The sequence below is a fragment of the Agelaius phoeniceus genome, chromosome 6, assembly GCF_051311805.1.
Source record: "Agelaius phoeniceus isolate bAgePho1 chromosome 6, bAgePho1.hap1, whole genome shotgun sequence".
Lineage (NCBI taxonomy): Eukaryota > Metazoa > Chordata > Aves > Passeriformes > Icteridae > Agelaius > Agelaius phoeniceus.
The window spans coordinates 52,211,702-52,231,904 of NC_135270.1; the positions used below are offsets into that span (position 1 = coordinate 52,211,702).

The window sequence follows — 20,203 nt, forward strand, 5'->3', positions numbered from 1 at the left end:
ATTTTCTCAGAAACCTGCAATATTCTAGAAATTGCATGGATTGCATGTTCTGAACATAAAACCACTTTAGGATTGATCCCTCCATAGCAAAATAATGTATTTTCCTTTACCATATATTGAACTAGATATGAAACACAGAAAATTTGTTTTGCAAATTAAAAGAGTCTTTATTTTCCACATTGGACTATTTTTTACTTTAAAACCTTCTATTGGTATATAAATAAGACAGAATTGCTCAGCATTGCAGACTCTGGAAAGTACAAGTAAAGATGTAACAGGGAGGTGTCTTAAAATACTGTGCAAGGAGTCAAAATAGAAATGCTGCTTAGAGTTGAGCTTGCTTTACTGTACAAAGTAAATCAAGCTGAGAAAAGAGAAAACTGCACAGTGAAGACTGGTCTAAAGATAAATGAAATTAATTAGGGCAAATTCAACCTAGAAACTGTGGAGGAAAATAGTAATAAACTTTATTATTACCAAGTGCTTCAGCAAGGTAAATTCAGAGTTGTGTTTTAATACTGTCAGGGTTTTTAGGAGGAGCCAAGTGAGGGTGGGTTTGTGGCAGGGGTCAGGGACATCCCTTCCTGCAGGAGCGGTCCAGGGTGCAAGAGCAGACTCTGCTGCTGGGCCCTTGGAACTGCACATCCCTGCAGAGCTGGCCCAGCCTCTCCCTGCCGGGGAGGCTCCACACCAGAGCTGGCAGCTCCTGGGGCAAGGAGCAGGGAGAGCAGCAGTGCCGGGCCGTGATGGGGTTTGCAGAGGGAGCAGAGCGGTGCTGGGGCTGCCAGCTGGACTGGCAGTGCCAAAATGGGCCTGCATGTGCACCTGGACAGCAGAGGCTTCCTGCAGTCAGCACCAGAACACAGATGAAGCTTTGCTATGTTTCCATTCTAATATGCTAATATTCTACAAGTGCTTTGGGCTCCTGATCCATCAAAGATTCTGGACTGTGTCATTTTGAGTATTTCCTTCTCTGTCCAGACAGCTTTTGAATATCTTCTCTGGAGATACTCAAAAGCTGTGTGGACAGAATCCTGGGGATTGTGTCCTCCAGGGGATCCTTCTTGAGCAGGGAGGTTCGACCAGATGGCCTCCAGTCCTCCCTTCCAACCTTATCCAATGTGTGATTCTGTGATTTTATGTGGGATGCCTCTTACTCTTTCCTTGCAATGCTCACACACTTCAGGTTAACAGCATGCATGTTTGCTGTGCTCTCCTGGGCATTGGGCACTGCCTATTCCTTGTGCAGAGCACTGAAGAGTTATTTTAAATGGATCAATCAGCCCCTGCAGTGTCCAGTGCGTGCAGGACCATGTCCTGGTTAGGTTTCCCAAAGTGTGAACTGGCACTGCTGTGGCCAGGGTGAGTGAAATCAGACCCAGCTCCATCTCATAGGATTAGCTCTCTCCCCAGACACACAGTGCTTCTCAGGGTATGAAGCTTTTTCTCAAAATGATAAGGAATATCTAATGACCAAGGGTTTTCTCATTGCTGTTTTAGACAAGTGATGGAGCAACAGCAACAGCGCCAGGAATCCCTGGAAAGAAGAACCTCTACCACAGGCACGTATCAAATCAAGCAGATACAGTCTGCTCTCCCTGACTGTCTCCTCTTGCTGCCCTTGGGGTTTGTGGGGTGCTGTACAAAAGCTAGATTGCTGAAAGTGGTTATGGTTACAGTTACATTTTAAAGATTAGATTTCCAGCTAGAGACATACATGCATTTGGGCACGGTTGTGTTGTTTTGCAGGGGCTCAGGTCTGAGGCATGCAGGTGGAGCTGGGCAGGTTTTGCACTTGGCAAAACTTGTACAGCTGAGGGGCATTTTAGGTGTACCAAGGGGGCCTGGTCATGCTTCTTCCACACCCTGGGGAGAGCAGGAAGCACAGCCAGCCCAAGAGTGACTCCAGGGGATGTCAGCACAAAGGGATTGATGTGCTGGATGTGCTCCAGCACTCCCCATTGCTCTGCAGCACAAAACAAACTACAGAGGAAGATACAGCTCTAGATGCTCTTCACTGGGGATTTTGTGATCATGAAGTCTTCTGTGAACTTAATGGAAAAAATATATATATTTAATGAGCTTTAAAAATCTTCTATAGCATATTAAGTTGCACTAAACTGAGAGAAGAGATGGCAGGAATAGTTTATAGCTACAAAGTATGGCTTTGCCTCTTGAAAAGGAGGTAGAGCAAGCAAGCCAAGATGGCCATCTTGTGTTTGGGCTTTGGATTTGGGCAAGTTTTTTCAGTTAATCTGGCCACATAAGGGAAGTGTTTTTACTCAGCTGTTAAACCATTTGACTAGCAACCAGCTCAGACACACACATGTGCCTTTGATGACAGAAAGAGTTGGACTCTTGTTTCAGCAGAGGTTAGTGTGCTGTTCTGTAGGGAACTTAGGCAAAATCCTGCCTTGGCATCCACAAGGAATGGGACATGGCTCCTAGGGGCTGCTGGCTGCTCCCTCTCTGCCTGCAGGGTGGCCACCTCTGTGTTCAGCCTGTCCCTTGCACCTGTCCCTGGTGCAAAGGTGATGCTCGTGATCCTGACTCAGATCCACGTGGGGTTTGGAGGAGCCTCGCTGTCACCAGAGCATGCAGCCCATCCCGTGCTGCCCGGGTTCTGCTCTGCACACCCCTCCAGTTCTGCTGAGGGCTGGAAATCCCCAAGCTGGTGCCTGCACCATCTCCTCTTGGCTTTGTTTGAGTTTCTGTTTGCGTTTACTTCACGGTTCCTTTTCCTCCGTTCCACTTGTTTCGTTCCTTCCTGTGTACCCACCTTATTCTTTTGTCTCTTCTGTTCTTTTAGTTTCCACCCTTCAACCAAGCATATGCTCTCCCCCCTCTCATCCCCAGTCTCCTCCTCCTGCCTCTAGTCACTGCGGTACTCCTGCCTCTGGTGTTGTGCTGCCCCCGCTACCTCCAGCCAGCGCTGTCTCTTCAGCACCCGCCGTCCCCGAGCCCGTTGCTCAGTCCCCTTTCCTGGCCCAGCCGAGAGCCAGAGAGCCCCCGCAGTTCCTGCACAGGCACTCGGCCTCTGAGCTGCCAGCAGCCCCAGGCTCCTCCCCTCCACCCTGCCCAAATGGCAGGACTGTCATGCCAGGCATCAGGAGAACCTCGCTGTCTCCACCACCTCTCCATCCTCCCCCCTTTCCCTCTCACCAGCCTCTCAGGGGCTCTTCTCTTTCCTGCTCTCCTCAGTCTTCTTCTCCCTCTGTCACAACTGCACCATCTCTGCAGAGGGGTGATGTCCTGCAGCCACGTGGTCCCACCATCCTGCCCGTGATTCTTGTCCCACCTGACAGGGTCAAGGCACCCGCAGATAAAGCAGGGTGGGAGACCTCAGCAAATGCACCCCTGAACGGCCATCCTGAGGAACAAATTGCTTTAGGCCCCCCTGGAACCCAGGTGAAAAGTGTGGATGGGTCCTTCTTTCCACACCTAGGAGCTGCACCCTGCTCCCCGCTGCCCACCATCGCCAGCCCCCCCAGCTCCTGTGGCCAGGCTCCCTCCCCATCCTGCCATTTGCCATCTTGTCCTGCCCAGCAGTGGTGCCAGCCCATGTCACACTGTCTTCCATTGCCTCCCCCTCACGCTGCTGTGTCTGAGGTGGCTTTGCCCAGGAGGACCCCTCCTTACATGACATCATCAGCCATTGCCCACTTGAGTAAGTACTGATTTTGAATGAGTTGTGACCTGTGTAAAGCCTCAGCTGTCACCTGTTCAAAAAGCCTGGTTGGTGCTGCCCCTGACCAGTAGAACGAGGGCTGAGAGACCCAAAGCTGCTGATGCTGTGTGTGATTTCTGAAACTGGGGTGGAAAAATATCAAAATCACTCCAGACTGGTCCAGGGACCAGGCAAAAAGAATTACAGAACCAGAACCATGTAGCTGGGTTGTTGCAATGCATATTCCTACTATATTATCCCAGACCAAGATTTTTGTCATTCAGCAGAGTCAAATTGGTTTAAAGACCTTCATATAGAACCTATTTTCAGCTGGTCCAAACATAGTAGGTGGGCTCTTCTGAAGTTGGAGGCCAGGTCTGTGGTAGGTTTCTTGTCTGTGTAGGGTATTGGTAAAGGTTGTGATTTTTACTCTTTTTGTTAAGTGGTATTTCTGTTACAAGTGAAACACAGAACATGGATTTTGTTTAAGATACCCAGAATTCCCTGTGGTTGTGCAATTTATTTAATTCAAGAAACTCTGTTCCTGGTATTCACTGCATGTATAGTTGTGGGCTTGTCACTGTAACTATTCCAGCAAACCTTTCTCATTGAAGGCAGATCAAGGGCTGGGCTTTGTGTCTGTCCACTTTGTATATGGTCTTGATTTCTTGTGCCTATCTAAAATGAAGTCTGTGGAGTGAGAACAATTTGCAAGCAATGCCTATTTGCAATTCAGAGCATATGTTTTGTGACTTGGATCTATTCAGATTTATAACCACATATAATGCTGAAGTAGTGTGCCTGTAAAAGGAAGAAAACTAAGACATTTCCTTTTACTTTCTGCTAAAAGTATTACTGTAACCACTGGAGGCTCAGTCCTTCAGCTGATGCAAGTCCTTGAAATCCACTTAGTTCAATACAGTTATTTTAAACTCACATCACTCCATTATTTTGACTCAGTTCAATTTTTGCCTGAGGCTGCCCTCTAATTAGGTGGGTGTAGTTTTGCAATTACAATTAAATGTACCCACAATGAATTACTAACTGTTATGTTCATGAACGAAAGAGGGCTTGAGATGTTTAAAGTATTTCTAACAGCAGCTATGGTTCATTTCAAGAATGGAATTGGGAGTGTGAAATAATGGCAGAAGTAACCACAGAAATCAGGCAATATTATAAGAAAATCTAGATAAGAAGAAAAACAAGCTGTTAATGTTAAATATGGTTTCCAAATATTTCTCAGTCAAAAGCCACCTGTCTTTCAAAGTAACACTGAACAACTGAAGCTGTGAATACATACCAAGAGCAGCCTGTTCTGGCAGTGTGCATGGGGAAATACCCTTGGGGAGGTGTATTCTTTCAGCTGACCTGTTACAGACAGGTGAAACACTGCAATGGAGTTACCACCATCATCCCATCCAACGGGCTGCTGCTGAGAGGAGCTTTGCAAAAGCTCAGGGTACTTGGAGCTTGAGTCTGCCCTGGTTATTCTGCAAAACTGGCTGAGGCCACACACCTTCTGCATGACAGAAAGGAGGATGTGTCACTGTAGCCCTCAATTCTCCTGAAAAGCTGATGTCAACCAAAGTCCGTGGAGTTTATTATCTCCATATAGAAAGCTGTGGGAGAAGGAGAAGAATGTGCCACTTACAAACTGGGAAGCGTTGTCTGTGTTCTGATTCTGACACAGAATGAAACACTAGCCCAGCCAGGGAGGAGAGGAGGGAGAAGACTGCCAGTGACAGGGTCTCTCAGGAGGACACAACTGTAGCTGTCTGACCATTGATACAAGCACCTCTTCACATGGATGGTGCTCCTTTGCACCAGCCCCTTGTCCTGGAGTCAGGCCGTGGTGCTGGGAGTGGGAACGTGACCTTGTCTGTGGGGCTGGAGGACATCGTGCTTCACATCTAATTTCTGTTTCTGCATTTCAGGCCCAGCACTTCCTCCTGGCCACCCCAGTGGTGCTGCTGTGATCCCTGCTTCATCTGGGGGGCCCCCACCTCCGCCACCCCCCCCAGTCCCTCCACCACCCATGGGAGCTGCACCCCCCCCTCCGCCCCCACTGCCGGCAGGCGCGGGCCAGGGGGCTGGCGCTGAAGATGGGTCAGTGTCAGGGCTCGCAGCAGCTCTGGCTGGTGCCAAACTAAGGAGAGTTCAGCGGGTAAGGAGGTGCCACTGGGACTCCCCAACGGGCTCTTCTCTGCTGCAGGACAGCCTGGCACAGCTTGGTGCAATGGTCTGCAAACCCTGAGTGAAACATGGTGAACCATGCTTCAGCCGCCCGTTGGGTGAACCTTTAAATGGGATTTTGCAGTGCAAATGAAGCTGAGCAGGAAATGTTGGGTAGAGTTTAGTCTCTTCAGAACATATGAGTTAGCTAATGGCTGTGACTGCTCACATTGCCAGGGTTTCACTACTTCCACATAATCCACCATTGTAATATGCATTAGTGTTTTCACTTAAGTGGTTAAAACTACACTATACTTACAGAAAAAAACAGTGTAGGCTCTTGAGGTCTGGTCAGTAGCTGTCCACTTAGGTAAGGGTTGCTTAACCATGCATAAAAAAAATTATGAACAAGCAGCACTGTGGGTTTTTTAATAATTTGCATCACCCAGATCTGCCTTGGTTTCAGTAATATTCCTGTGGGTCTTCTTCCCAAGGCAGAACACATCCTATCTCTGGTTTTGGGCTGTGATTGTGATTGCTGTTTCTAACACTTGGGAAAACTAATCATTAAGGGCGTGGTTGTAAAGCAAACCTTTCATTAATTCCAGTCTTGATTTCTCTCTTAAGCCAGAAGATGGTTCAGGAGGGTCCAGCCCCAGTGGGGTCTCTAAGAGCGATGCCAATCGAACAAGTAGCGGAGGAGGTGGAGGAGGACTAATGGAAGAAATGAATAAATTACTGGCAAAAAGGTTTGTACTTCCACCTCTAGTAAGCCCCATGAGATCTGAAGCAAATTGTGGAACAAGGCACTGTCATTTTTGTGGTTAGCAGTGGGTGTTTCCTTGCAATTTGACAGGTCCTGCAGATGTTGGTCACCAGTGTTGCCCAACTTCTAATGCGAAAGGTGTTGCATTGGAAAAATAGGCTGCCTTTTCCTAGTGTAAGATGCTATATTTTTAGATCTAAGTTTTTAAACTTGCAAATAGTGAAAGAAAAGGATTAATAAAATAATGAAGGGTAGGTGCAGTTGTAGGGTGCACAGAGATGGAGTTTTTAAATAATGTTGTCTTAGTATAAAGACAGTTCTCTGCTCAAAAGATATGATTTCAACTTTCCTCCATGTCCTGTTCATTTCAGAAGAAATTCTGAACATGGGCTGTGGATTCTTTGAAAATCCTTGTGAAACCCTTTGAAAAGTAGTAAATAAATACACAACACTCTAAGAAGTTCCCAGCAGTATAAAATAGCAAACAGATAATTTTCTTTCTTTTCAGAATTAAAATAGCTTGACAGCTCTTAATAGATTTTAGGGATTCTTGGCCTGCTCTATATCAAGAATGACCTTCCCTAACTGGAAGTTGTCTACAGGCAAAGTAAGGTTTGGTGATGCTGGGGTAACTAGCTCTGTTCAAGCAAGCAAGCTGAATGGGCATCTTATGTGTTTGAATATAGAAATTCAGCAGACTTGTGTGGTTCTGGTCTAAAGTATACTCCAGTAAAGCTTTTGGCAGTGGGATCTTGTGTCTTCAGGTATTTAGAGTGGAATCCCCCTGGTATCTTGACAAAAGCACTTGCACTGCCATAAAGCATTTTGCTCTGAAAATAACTGAACCCCAAATCCTTTCCCAGGGAGCTGATAGCAACAGAGTTATCCCCTAAATTTTGCTTCACAAAGCCATGGAGGTACCTGGAAATACACAAGTGCCATTCAAAGGTGCTGTCTGGGCACACGCTGTTAAGCTGATACTGAGAGGATTTCTTTTAGCTGCAAATTCCTTTTTATGTGTGATGACATAGGGAAAGGAAGAACCTGGCACTGTGTTTCAGATTGCCTACTATTACCAGAAGGTAAAAAAAAAAATACTAGTTTGGTTTTAAATTGAGCATGTTCAGTACAGAAACCAGAGTTATGAGCATGGGATCTCAGGGGCCCTTTTCTGAGCAGTAAACCCCATGCTCAGAAACAGGGAATATGTCTAATGCTTGGTAAGTAATGGAGGAAAACATTTCTGAGAGCTCAGATGCCATAAAATACCACTCTTTAGATTCAGTGGACCCTATGAGAGCAGCCCTTTGCTTCAGGACTAAAGTGCAAACAGAATAATGAACCCACAGACCACTGTCACTCCCAGCCCAGTTAAGTTTGTTGCAGGACATAAATCTAACACTGGTCTCTCACCCTGGAAAATATTTCCCTCACTTAGATTTATAATAATTACAATTTCTTTTTGTTAGAAAAATCAAGTAAATATTAGAGAAAGACCAAAAAAATATTACTGGTTTAGTAAAATTATTAATGCAGTGAAATATCTGGAAATAATTCCCACAAAGCACTGTGTCCTACAGACACATACTGCTCAGTTTTTTCAGTTTTTTGTCACATTTTCATCAAATCCTCCAAGTTGTGTATCCAGTGAGGCTTTTCTCAGAAGCCTTTCTTAGTGCTTCCTGAGATTTTTTTTCCTGAGTTGAATTTTGCTCACTTCAAAACCAAGACTAAATGAAAAACCTGTCAGATTGGTGTTTAAAATCATCTGCTAAGGGAAGTGTTCACAGGTGGATAAGGGTAAAGTTCAGCACAACCAAAGTCCATGTGGAGACTTGAGCTGCAGTTCCCCTAATGGTCTAAAATGGGAAATTGGATTTCTAGAGCCTCAGCACCTGGCCCACTGGAGTAATGTTTAGAACCTAAATAGGGCTTAAAAATCAAGAATTTGGTCTTCTTTTCATCATCCAGTTTGGCTAATGCCTAAGAAGTTTTATCATGTATTTTTCAAAAATAAACAACCAACATCTTTGTTTACTGTCATGTCCAGTTTCCCAGTGGATGAATTGCAGCTCTTTGCCACTTACTCCTCAGAGAGTTTTGGCCCTCCTTGGGAAGCAGAAATGAGTGTGGTTCTCAGGTCCTCACTCAGCTTCTGCAGGCAGCACCAACACTGCTGGTCCTGGGACTACAGGGCTCAGGAGCTCTGCTGCCTTTGAAGTGCTTTTGAGACAAACCAAAGGCCCTTGAAAACCAGGGCTGGTTTCCTGATTCCTGGTCTCCAGCCAGAGCTTTCCCACCCTGGAGGGAAGAAGGGGTCTCTTGGCTGAGCAGAAATGGTGCCCAGTCTCTCCCAGTGAGGGTGAACCTGGCTTGAAGGGTTTTTTGGACAGTTTTCCCATCATGTGGGAGCACTGCTAGAGCCCTTTCTCTGTGCAGGATCAGGGATGTGGGATATAGGACAGGTGACAAAGTGACACTGGAGCTGGCTGCCAGCAGTGTCATCACTGCCATACCCACCTGAGCCTCCTGCTGTGGGCAGGGTTGGTCCTCAGAAGCCCCTGAAAAGGGGTGAGGTGTTCCTCCTCTGTAGGACCCAGGACTTCCTGAATCCTTGAGAGGAGCCATCCTTTTCTCACCCAGTTTCATACCCAGCTTTGCTTCCTCCCTCTGTTTCATCACATTTCCTTATGCTCCACACCCTCTGTTAAACACCACCTCATAATTTTGCCCCTCTCCCTGAGTTGTATCACTGGGATCTGAATTCTTCATCTCCACTCCAGCCCTACACAACCAAACACTTCCAGCCATTGTTATGTTCCCTGGGATGAGCTAAAGAAATGGTAACTCCCACCAAAGCCTGAATCTTGTCTTCCCCTGAGGGTTGTTTCTAGAGGGTTGACTGTGTCCTATCTCCTGTTCCTTTGCAAAGGAGGAAAGCAGCGTCACAGTCAGACAAGCCAGCTGACAAGAAGGAAGAGGAAAGCCAAAATGTAAGTGAAACACTCCTCCCTGCTGTGCTCTTGCAGATTCCTTGTAAGCCAAAGCCCTGTGCTCATTCACTGTCTGGGAGGCAATAACTGCAGTGCTGAACCAGGGATAGATGTGCCCATTCAATCCAAAGCCAAATGTAACTGCTCCCACCTTTCCTGGGAGCAGCACCCTATAAACAAGAACAGCATATGAACATGAAAGCATATGAATATGCTTTATTCATAGGGAGGCATTGTCTAAACCAGGTTAATGAGCTCTATTTCATGGTCTAATCCCAGTGTTGTAGGGAGCAGGATGCTATTGCCCTGTAAGAAGGTGCATTGGACCTTTGGGCAGGTTAACTTGAGATAAAGTTCATGTTGCTTACTTGATATTTGAGGCTTGAGCTAAGCTGAAGTAGACCATCAGCCCTGCAATGTAAATTTGGATTACCAGCCTCCATGCAAAGCAAGAATCAGCTCACTTCAGACTTCAGAGTGCACAGAGAACGTGCCTGGTGGAAGAAGGGGAAATGGTGTATTAACCATTAGATCATGGCCAAAATATGTGACCCTGATGGCTGCACTAAACTGACATAGAATTTGGACAACTTTGGGGAACTTTGATTAATTTCTCTTCCACAAAAGCAATTATACAAGTGGTTTTATTTGACTCAATCTGTAGACTGAACTTGATGCAACAACTTTGAGTCCAACATGCAGATGAAAACACTTTTTTACCTGTTGAATGGTAAAGTGTGGAAGATCTTCTCTGTTTTAGGAGAGGGCAGGATTTGCACTGTGTCCTTTCCAATGTGGTGCTTTTCCAGGCTGCTGCTCATTCAGCATTGCTGCTGCTAGCCAGTACCCTTGTGAAGCCTTTTCTGCCACAGCTGCAAGGTCATAGAGCATTCAGTGTGCCTCATATCACCTGTGTAGCGATGTTCTCTCCAAAGACAAAGCTGTTCAGTAGGAAGTCTATTAAAACAATCTAGGTCTTGCCCCAAGCAAAAAGGTTTGTAGGAAGAGCAGGAATAAGCACTTTTCACTGTTTAGGGAGAGAAGCAGCTGTTTTCTGCATGTTGTCCAAGACACGCTTCAAGCGTGGAATTTGCCTGGTGAACCCCTATGCAACCATTGCCCTTAATCTTGCCCCAAAGCTGGTTATGAACCATGCACTTGGAGATGAAAGGCACCATTTAGCTTCTAACTTGCCAGCCTCTGCTTTCTGTCCCTTATTCTCTCTTGCTGAAAGTCTACATTAGTTTATATCCCCAATCAAACTTTCCAATAGCACCAATCTCTTTAGAAAAGTGATTTAGAAAGCACCTGTTTAATTTGTGTCTTGAGTACATTTCATGTTCTTTCAGACTAGGTGCAATTCCATTTTACAATGAAGAGCTCATGCTTTACCTGAGTATGTTTTGAGGGTTGCTAGATAATATTGTCATGCCAAATATATGGATGAATGGTTTATGATCTGTCACACATAAATCCAAGATAAAAGAGTCCATATCTCTGATGAAGTGTTTAGTCTTCTACTTCCAAGGAGTACTGATTGATTTAGTTACATTCTGTTAGTACCTGATTTCCTCTCTCTGGTACTGCTGCCTGTCTTGGGGTGAAAGACTGGGATGTGGCAACAGTTCCTTTAGGTGGCTCAGTTTCCACATCTCAGAGAGTTTCTAAATTTGGGAAGTGGATGATTTGTATTTAGGGAACAGCACTTTAGAGTGGTTTCACCTGATTTGGGATATAGAGATAAGAGTGGTTGAGTGTAATCACGAAAAGGTGTCCACATTAACTAAAATAAAAAAGGATGTATTTTTCCGTCCAGTGTGAGAAAGTTAAAGTTTAAATGGCCTTGAGCCCATACCTTGGCACCAGTGCCTGTTGGACAGGGAGGAAACTTGCTTTTGTACCACATGTGCTGCAGCTGCCTCCAGAGTAGAAGAGGACTCTGCACTTCTTCCCTAAAACTCAGTAATGCCCTGTTTTTCTCTTTGTAGGATGATGCTAGCACCTCTCCTTCAACCAGTACACGAGGCTCTGCCCAGCAGCAGCAAAATTCATCAGGTATTAATTAAGTTGAACTACTGGCATTGTAGTTGTCTTCTTAATCTGGTCTTCTCCACCACCTCTCGACTCTGGATTCATTGTCCTACTTCTGAGTGCAGAAACTAACAGTAACTAACAGAAAAATTACCAAACACCTGTGGTTTTAAAAACTATATTCAGCAAGAAATTATGACTTCTATATGCTTCATAGTCAAGAAAATTGCAAGACAATTTAGTTAGACATGTAGCTGAGGATCTGTGTCTTCAACATTACATACCTAAATCTTTTAAGAGAAAAAAGCTGTATTATTTTACTTTTTGTAGTGTAAATGTCCTGATCTATACAGTTGGGGTTTGGATGTCAAACTGCTATTTAGTTTGTTGCAATAAGTCTGATCCTGAGAGTTCCCAAATTAAATTGTTTTTCCTAAAATTAGTTGAAATAATTGTATCTGAGTAGATGAGCTGCAAACACGCACATTCATCCCTTCATCAGTCTTGGCTTTCACATGTACTGAGAGAATCTCTCCCAAGGGAATGACTATTTAGCCATTCCAGCTTCCTTTTGGAACAGAGCCATGACTTGTGTGCTTTGCAGGGAAGGGGAGGAAGCCAGGAGAAAGGTGTATGTAAATGAGATCTAGAGATTTCCTGGGAGTGCCTGTAATTCTTTTAAAAGGCTTTTCAGGATCTCACAGAGAAGCAAATCCTTGTATAAAGTTGTCAAATCTCTGCAACAGTTCATTTTAGGAGACTGGGATGATATGAAGGGCTTTCAGCAACAAGTGTTATGTAGTACAGCTTTTTGGGAATGTTCTTTATGTTAGAAGTGCACATAACATTAAATAAATTCTCCATTATTCTAATAATGGAGATTTGCATAGTGGGCTCTTGCTGCCCTTTTTTTACATACACCCCCATTTTCTGCCAACTATGCAGACAGAAAACCTAAGACTTCTTAATATAAAATATAAATAAATATTGTACTGAATAAAGTAAGCCTTGCAGCAATTAGCCTGTATTTCCTAATAGAAATTATTTATTCTTTTCCTCCTGCAGTTCCAGTTCCATTTCTTTTTAGTGTTGTTTAACTACGTGTTCCCTAATTAAAGGGATCACTAAGCAGATTTTTGCTAATGCTTACCCAATAATGTAGGCAAATGCACTCATTCAGCAATCTCATTTTCCTGGTTCTTCTCCTAAGTCCCTCATCCTCACTGCAAGAAAGCAACTGTATAAGACAATCCACTTCAGGATATTTTTATTTTTAGAGCAAAAACAATAAACTAACTTTTCATGCTTGCTTTTCAGACTCTGGGAAGAAGCCATGGGAAAGGAGCAATTCTGTTGAGAAGCCTGTATCTTCATTACTTTCTAGGTGAGCTGCGTGGGGTGTCCCAGGTGGGATGCTCACGCTGTCCCCGTGGCACGCGCACAACTCATGTCTCGTTTCATTCCATTGCTGTAGAAATCCATCAGTGGTGAAGAGCTGTGAAGCTAAGAGCCCCACACAATCCCACGTGTCTTCTAGGTACTGGCTAACTGCCTGGCTTCTTAACTGTCTTGGCTTGTCCTTTGGCTCATCCCATCATTCAGCACTAGTGTTCGTCTTCTGCCGCGTCTTTTTGCTCATTCTCTTGCAATCTGCTTTGTCTGTTGCTGCACCAAGTGTGAAGGTGTCATGTCAGAGCTTTGTTCCATGAAAGCAGCCCCCTGCTCACTTGGGCATTACAGATGTTAATCATGCTGGAACCAGCAATTAAACCATCCATGTGTGTGTGTGAGTCGGAGACATGGGTCTGGCAGTGCTGTGCTGTGTGGAAATCACATTTTGGACGATCTCTCTACAGCAGGTTCATGGTGACCCTGCCAATAGGTGAAGCTTTCATTGCTCAACCTCTGCAGAAATTAAAAAGCAAAAGCAGAAATGATCTGAAGAGCTTGCAACTGGGATAAGGGAAGTTATTCTTCTACCCATGCAACCTCAGTGGGTGCATAAGTGAAACTTGGTAATAAAATCAAGCTGTAAAAAGGCCCCGCCACAGACAGATCTTTCAGACACATGGGGTACAGAAACCAGCAGGTGTCAAAAGCCAAGAAACCTAATAGTTTGAGTAGCCAAGCTTCAGGATCAGCACCACTGTTTTTAATCACAGAGATTAAGTTTGATGTTGGACAGCTGGAGAGGCTTGCTTCTCATGCTGGTCCAGGAGCACCCAGTGTTACTGAACACTGAGATGGATGGATGAGTAAGGAGGTAGGACAGAGGCTTACAAATGCTTAGTATTTACTGCAAAGAGAGAGATGTCACTTATTTTACATTGTTAGGTATATGACAGTGCTGATAGTCTAGAGAGAGGTAAGTTGCCAATGGCAACTATCTGCTCGTACTTGCTGCTTTGTTTAAAATGCTGTAACATGTTCTGCCCAAACATTCAGAGGCATGCATCAGTGTTACTACAGCAAAATATAGTTTTGCCAGCTCTCCTAAAACCAGTGAAACATGTTGGTTCTAGGAAAGACATGAGCTTCAAATAGATAGAAAAAGACCATTCTTCCTCTTTGGAAATGGGAATGAAACATGGGCTATTTAAAGCAGCCATCACATTTCAGTAGCTATTTTTTATAATGGCATTGCATCCCAGGAGGAGGAGTTCAGTGGGGAAAAATGGTTTCCTAATTTAGCACCTGGAGTAGTGCTCAGTAGTAGTAGGGCTTGCTTGAAAGACTTCTGTGGGGGAAGCAGGGCAGGTTTCTAAAGCTGTCTATGGTGACCTGTTTCCATTCCTCATCAGTTTGATGGCATTTGGATCTTTGGGCTTAAAGATGATGGCAAAGTTATTTGAAGCCTTTGTATAGCATGGTTAGTTTTTTAAATGTTTTAGAGTTACTGATTAAAAGAGAAAGGCAAACAGCTTCTAGTTCCTTAATTTATTTTATCAGATGTCATCATGGCTCAGCCCACTGACTAATACTGTCCAGAAAGACTGATAACACTCAGGTGTACTAGCCATTAAGGCCAGACTGGTTTTGTTTCTGAGTCAATAAAAAATGACTGTGATACATGACACTATCAACAAGCCACACTTGACTCATTGAAGTCTTCCAAGGAAAGGATTAGTGGGTTATTATTTTCCCAATAATATTTTTCTAAGCTGTAACCTACTATTACTTTAGCACCCAGTGAAAGCCTAGGTTGCCAGGACAGGGATGCTGTACAGAAAAGGGACTGTGAAAGAAAACCAGACATGTAGCTTGCAAATTGCAAATGCTGTAATAAACCACAGTGTTCAACAGGCTTTATCCCCTCAGCATTTTCTAATCTGAAATCATTGAGATTCCCAATACAAAAAAAAAATTAAGAATTCACAGCATCTTTGAGGGTCAGGTTGTGCATACAGGAGCAGTGCTGCTCTCTGGCTGCCAAATATTCCTGTCCAGTGTTTGAACACAGGTGTTCCTGCTCTGGGGTGGATTTCATCCACACCATCAGGTGGGTGCAGCTTAGCACACATTGCAGGAAACTGACTGGTTTTTTTATGCTTTTCTTCCATTTCTCAAGGATGAAGCCAGTGAGCAGCAGCAATGATGTGGCTATGGATGCCTTAGATTTTGATCGAATGAAACAGGTGAGTGAAGATGTCATTGGCACTTTTAGAGGTTTGGCAAGCTACCCATTTTCCCCCATGCATGCGCTGTACGAGCAAAACGGCTGTTCAGTCTTCTGATTTCCTCTACAACTAGGTGCCTAGGGAAGGGCTAGCTGGTGAGCAGCAAGAGAGCACAATCTCACTGCTATTTCATCCTTGTGTCTGCACAGAAATGTGCAAGTAAATATGCCAGCATCCTCTGCATCCGTGCCTGGAGTGCAGAGGTAGCTGTTAACAGTGCTAGGCTCTGACCAGCAATGGAGGTGGGGGACAAGCACAACCATGTTAAACTTGCATTTTCTTCCACCAGTTAGAAGGAAATTCTGAGCAGCTGACTTGTGTTTTGTCTCATCAGGAAATATTGGAGGAAGTTGTAAGAGAGTTACACAAAGTGAAAGAGGAGATAATTGATGGTAAGAAAGAGAAAAATTATTATTTTTCTCATCTTTATGACTAATTTTCCACAGATAAGATGATAGGAACTGCAGAGAGTTCCCTGGTGTATTCAGACTTCTCTGAACAGCTCTGATTTATACACACATTTGCAGAACAAGCATCTACCTTATCTGAGCTCTGACCATAACACTGCACTTACATCCTTTATTGTGCTGTTGATGAGCATTTTTACCACCAGCCTATGAGAAATTTGCTGGCTGGTGTTTCTCACAGGTGGGAGGGTGAGAAAGGGCCTGCCTGTAGCCCATGGAACATCAATTTATCACAATCAGCAAGCGTGAAATTCACTTGTAACTTGCCGGCCACACAGGTCCGGGATGAGAAGGGGACAAAGGAAGCTAACTGAAAATCCTTCCCAAAAATCTTTTGTAGGCTTCCTATGCTTGAAGAGTTATTTCAAACCTTCACTTGATTACAGCTTTCCAAATAGCCACATGTTCTTATATTACATTGAAAGTACAGCAGCTGTACCAAATGTATCAGTAGGTTTTTATAAATTACTCTGCAGTTTACAACTGAAGGTATTTTTCAGGGCCATTATTAAAACGCACAGCAAAATTCTCATTTGAAGGCCACATTAGGGCACAGGACGATGCATGTCCAGACCCTGCACTCCCCACCTTAGATTCACAGGGAAGGGGAAAAAGAGGAGACTGTAAAACAGCTAAAATCCATTCCCTGTGCCCTTGCCCTAGATGTGTGTGCTCACAAACCTCCGAGGCAGTTTGCAGTTGGAGAGCCCCTTGTCCATACGCTACTGTCCCAGCAGCTTGGCCCTCAGAGCCTCCCTAGTTCATTCCAGTGCAAAACAAGGCATCCACATACACCACAGATGCAACTTCTCACAGTAGTACTGCAGTTTGCAAGCCAGCAGCTGACTGCTTACCCTTACTCATCCTTTTGCCCTCCACTCATCCTTTTAGCGGCGTGTACTTTCTGCAGCCTCTGCACTGAGCGATGTCCATCGCGCTGGCTGTACCACTGTGCACTAACTCTCTGCTTTGGTTTTCCAGCCATACGGCAGGAGTTGAGTAGAATCAGTACAACATAATGATTGCAAAGCATTTGGACGGTACTAAGAATGCTAGGAAGATTGGATCATTTCTAAGTGTACCAAGGTCATGCAAGATGGTGGGAGAGGACACCGGCACTGTCTTTGTTCTTACACCCTTTTTATTAGCAGACTCAGCACACTTTGAAGCTTGCTGCTGCCTTGGATTCGCTTCATTTTACAAGTCTTAATCTAAAGATTATTAAATTTTAAATTTCTGGATTTTTTAGATTTCATCTGACACTGCACATTGGATTTGTCAGCCTTTTTTGTATTTTGTATTTGCTTATTTAAATGTATTACCTTTCTTTTTAGTAGTAGATAAGAACACACGTGAACCATTTGCTTTTGATAGATGACTTCAAAGTAATTTTACTAGTAGTCTGCAATGTAAATGAAGATCCTTTGCCAACAGAAATGTATTGAGGCATCACCAGAAGAAAGAGACATGTTTAGTTGTCAGCCAACAAGTTCTTTGTCTCAGAGTTATCACAATATTAAAAAATGGTACGTCAGTGCATCACAGTATCTGTGTTCATATTGGTAATAAACTGTTTATTGTCCACACGGCCCTGCCTTTCTTTGTTTCATTTGTCCCTTCAGTTCCTGCGCTTCTGTGTCACTTGGTAAGAGGAAGGTGACTGGGACTCACTGTGGGGTTGCAGCTCTGCCTCCTGCACTGTAGAGCATGAGGAGGGAGCCTACAAGTGCCCTGTGCCTGGTGCAGTGCAGCAGCCCTGCCTTCTCCCACAGGCAGATGTGGCCCTCACCTGCCCAGCCTCTCACATGGCTGGCTGAGCACCACGTCCTGCAGTCAGGCTGCCACCACCTCAGCAATGTTTTGCCAGAGCAAGTGAAGGACAGTGGCTTAAGGCTCTTCTCAGGCCACCACATCTCCTGCTGTCACTGAAAAATACACAGGTCCCATCATCTGTGCTCCTGCGGATTTGCAGTAATAAAAGGGAAGTGTTTGTTCATGAAGAACGAGGCTACCAAAGTATTGGGTGGATGCAAACTGAAATCCCAGGCACAGCACTGCTTACTAGGGACTTAAGGGGAGTCATTGGTTAATGGTGTGCAGGATTTGTGCTTTACTGGTACAGGACACTGAACACTTAACAGTGCATAGCCAGTCATATCATCCAGGCCATGAAATTGTTTCCTTTGCAGCCATTCTTCCCACCAGAGTGATGCCTTGTCAAGGCTGACCTAGAACAGAGGCTAAACAGAGTTAAAGAATAAAGTAGGTATTTATTAAAAGGCCTCAATGGATACACCTTGGGTAGTACAAGAGCCCAGCTAGGGCTATACCCAAGATGAACCCAAAATGGTCCCAAAAATGGATGACCAGGCACAAGGTCTCTCACTTTTATAAGTTCTGGTCCATTTGCATAGTGGAGTTATTGTCCAATTAGAGCTTTAGGTTATGAAGTCCCATCCTTCTTGTTTTTCTCTCTTCAGTTCACATTGTTTATGCTCTTGGGCCTGAAATTTGGATTGGTTGTCCTTGGTCCCCAGCTGGAGATGGAATTGTTTTGTCTCCCTACTCTGTAAAGAGAGCTTGCTATCCCTTGATATGAAACTCAGAACTACACACTAAAGCAGTACAGAATCTGAAAAATATAAAAGTTAAAACTTGAGGCATCAAGAGCAATCTTGGGAATTTCTGCTTGACTTAGTCTGGTGCAAGCTTTGCATGGCAGTTGTCTTGATACCATATTCTGGTAACCCTGTGCAAAAGCCAGGGGATTGGAGTTCCACTGTTGAAATCTGTCAAGTATTTTCCAAGTTCCCTTCATTTCTTCAGGCTTCCATAAAGATTTAATTTTAAAAGCCAGGCCCTGAGGGTTGGTTTTGGGAGCAGAGCCTGATGCAGCAGCCCAGGATTGTCCCATTGCTGGTGGAGCAGGCAGGAAGGACAGCCACCCTGCTAGAGGAGACCCAGCAGAGGAGGCAGCATGGGCCCTGTTTGGCAATCAGCTGTGAAGTGTTACCTGTTTTGTTTTGAGGTGTTCTTCAGTACTCTTCAAAGCAACCCAAATGCCTTGTGCAAATGAGTCTTTTTCACAGTCTGGTTACACTGTAGATTAAGTATGGGAGAAATGGGAGAAATCTGAGTTTAATGCAACAGTGAGCTCCAGACTGAGCCTGATGTTTAATGCCAGCTGTTTAATGCCAGCTGAAGGTAGGAGAAAGGTTAAATAGCAAGATAAAGATTTCCACATGGGAACTAAAGCAAGCAGACACTGATGTGCATCACATTGCAACAACCCCAGGACCACAAGAAGGAGCCATCCCAGTATGAGCAACCTGGACAAGCATCAGTAACAGCAGAGATTAGAATGCTCTGTTGCATAAATCTCTTACAGTAGTTCATGCATTTCCTAATTATAAACCCATTTAATGGCATACCTGATAATGGCAAGTACTGTTCAAAACTGCTGCTTTTTAAGATCACATCTGTTTTGTGAAACTGTCCCGTCATCCTGATTAAGGTTCTGGAGGTTGGTGCTTGGCATGGTTCATGTTTTTCCTTGGAATGTGGCATTCTGCCTAAGGTCAGTAATAACCATGTTTTACAGCCTGGATATGGCATGCCCCTGTAAATGGGATTTTCTTGCTTTCTCAATTACCTTTGCAGGCCTCATATAATTACAACATAATAAGCTGAAGTTTGCACAGGGACACTTAATAGTGGGAGCAAAGTGTGTGGGGTGGAAGGTGAAACTTGGCAGGGGAGCAGTCCTGGCATCACTGTGCCAGTTCCCAGCCTTCAGCTCCAGTGACAGGGATGTGCAAGGTGACTTATTTCCAGTAGTGGCACTGCCAGAGGATTCTCTTCTCCCAGACACTAATTCAGTTTGCCAGCTGTCTCTGCAGAAAAGGGTGTCCTCTCATCCTGGGCTTGTTGAGCCACTGCAACAGGGCAGGCCACAGGCATCGTACACAGCAGAAATCTAAGGGGACATCACTCTCCAATCCTTCCTATCATATAGCTACTTGCCAGACCCTTAGTGTGCCCAAACAATGAAGGAAATCTAGATCAATTTTTAAGCAAAAGGAATAAAACTTTACATAGCTCTAACACACTTTTAACCCAGACCCATATGCCCTGTGGTTATGAAAAAAAACCCTCCTGCCAACATTACTGGTAGTAGCAAAGACAAGCGCCCATGGAGAGAACAGGATCACAGCCTTCTCCAGCAGCACCCCAAATCCTGGAACCCAGCTCACACTGCACATCTGCAGGCACTGCAGCCTTCCAGCCAATTCCTGCTGAGATGGACAGTGCTGAGCAGGAGGAATGTGGGGCTGCCCAGGCTAAGCAAGCTGGGACCATGATGGAAATACTGATGGGAGGCAGGTGAAGAAGCAGCTGACAGTTTTGGTTGGCTCATTTACACCAAAGCC

The 20,203-nt window shown here is 44.6% G+C and overlaps 2 protein-coding genes across 8 annotated transcripts in view; both read left to right on the forward strand.

Annotated features, from left to right (window-relative positions):
- Positions 1 to 17,359, forward strand: part of EVL (Enah/Vasp-like) — a 147,373-nt gene extending 130,014 nt beyond the window's left edge. For 4 of the 7 annotated variants that reach the window (XM_077180689.1, XM_054635429.2, XM_054635427.2 and 1 more), the window contains exons 5-14: positions 1,501 to 1,562; positions 5,602 to 5,831; positions 6,467 to 6,588; positions 9,538 to 9,598; positions 11,587 to 11,653; positions 12,947 to 13,013; positions 13,104 to 13,166; positions 15,198 to 15,264; positions 15,641 to 15,698; positions 16,755 to 17,359. In XM_077180689.1, the coding sequence (XP_077036804.1) occupies positions 1,501 to 1,562; positions 5,602 to 5,831; positions 6,467 to 6,588; positions 9,538 to 9,598; positions 11,587 to 11,653; positions 12,947 to 13,013; positions 13,104 to 13,166; positions 15,198 to 15,264; positions 15,641 to 15,698; positions 16,755 to 16,792 (835 nt within the window). In that variant the 3' untranslated portion in view covers positions 16,793 to 17,359. The remainder of the gene's footprint in view (positions 1 to 1,500; positions 1,563 to 5,601; positions 5,832 to 6,466; positions 6,589 to 9,537; positions 9,599 to 11,586; positions 11,654 to 12,946; positions 13,014 to 13,103; positions 13,167 to 15,197; positions 15,265 to 15,640; positions 15,699 to 16,754) is intronic. The other 3 variants (XM_054635431.2, XM_054635430.2, XM_054635432.2) reach the window with 3 other exon arrangements.
- Positions 1,570 to 5,593, forward strand: LOC143694414 (ena/VASP-like protein). The gene has a single exon (XM_077180690.1). The coding sequence runs from the start codon at positions 2,596 to 2,598 to the stop codon at positions 3,676 to 3,678; it is 1,083 nt and encodes a 360-aa protein (XP_077036805.1). The 5' UTR covers positions 1,570 to 2,595; the 3' UTR covers positions 3,679 to 5,593.
- Positions 17,360 to 20,203: the final 2,844 nt, after the last annotated feature.

Bases quoted from the DNA above. Each gene is read 5' to 3' on its own strand.
- LOC143694414 (XM_077180690.1), top strand. From the start codon at position 2,596: ATGCAGCCCATCCCGTGCTGCCCGGGTTCTGCTCTGCACACCCCTCCA.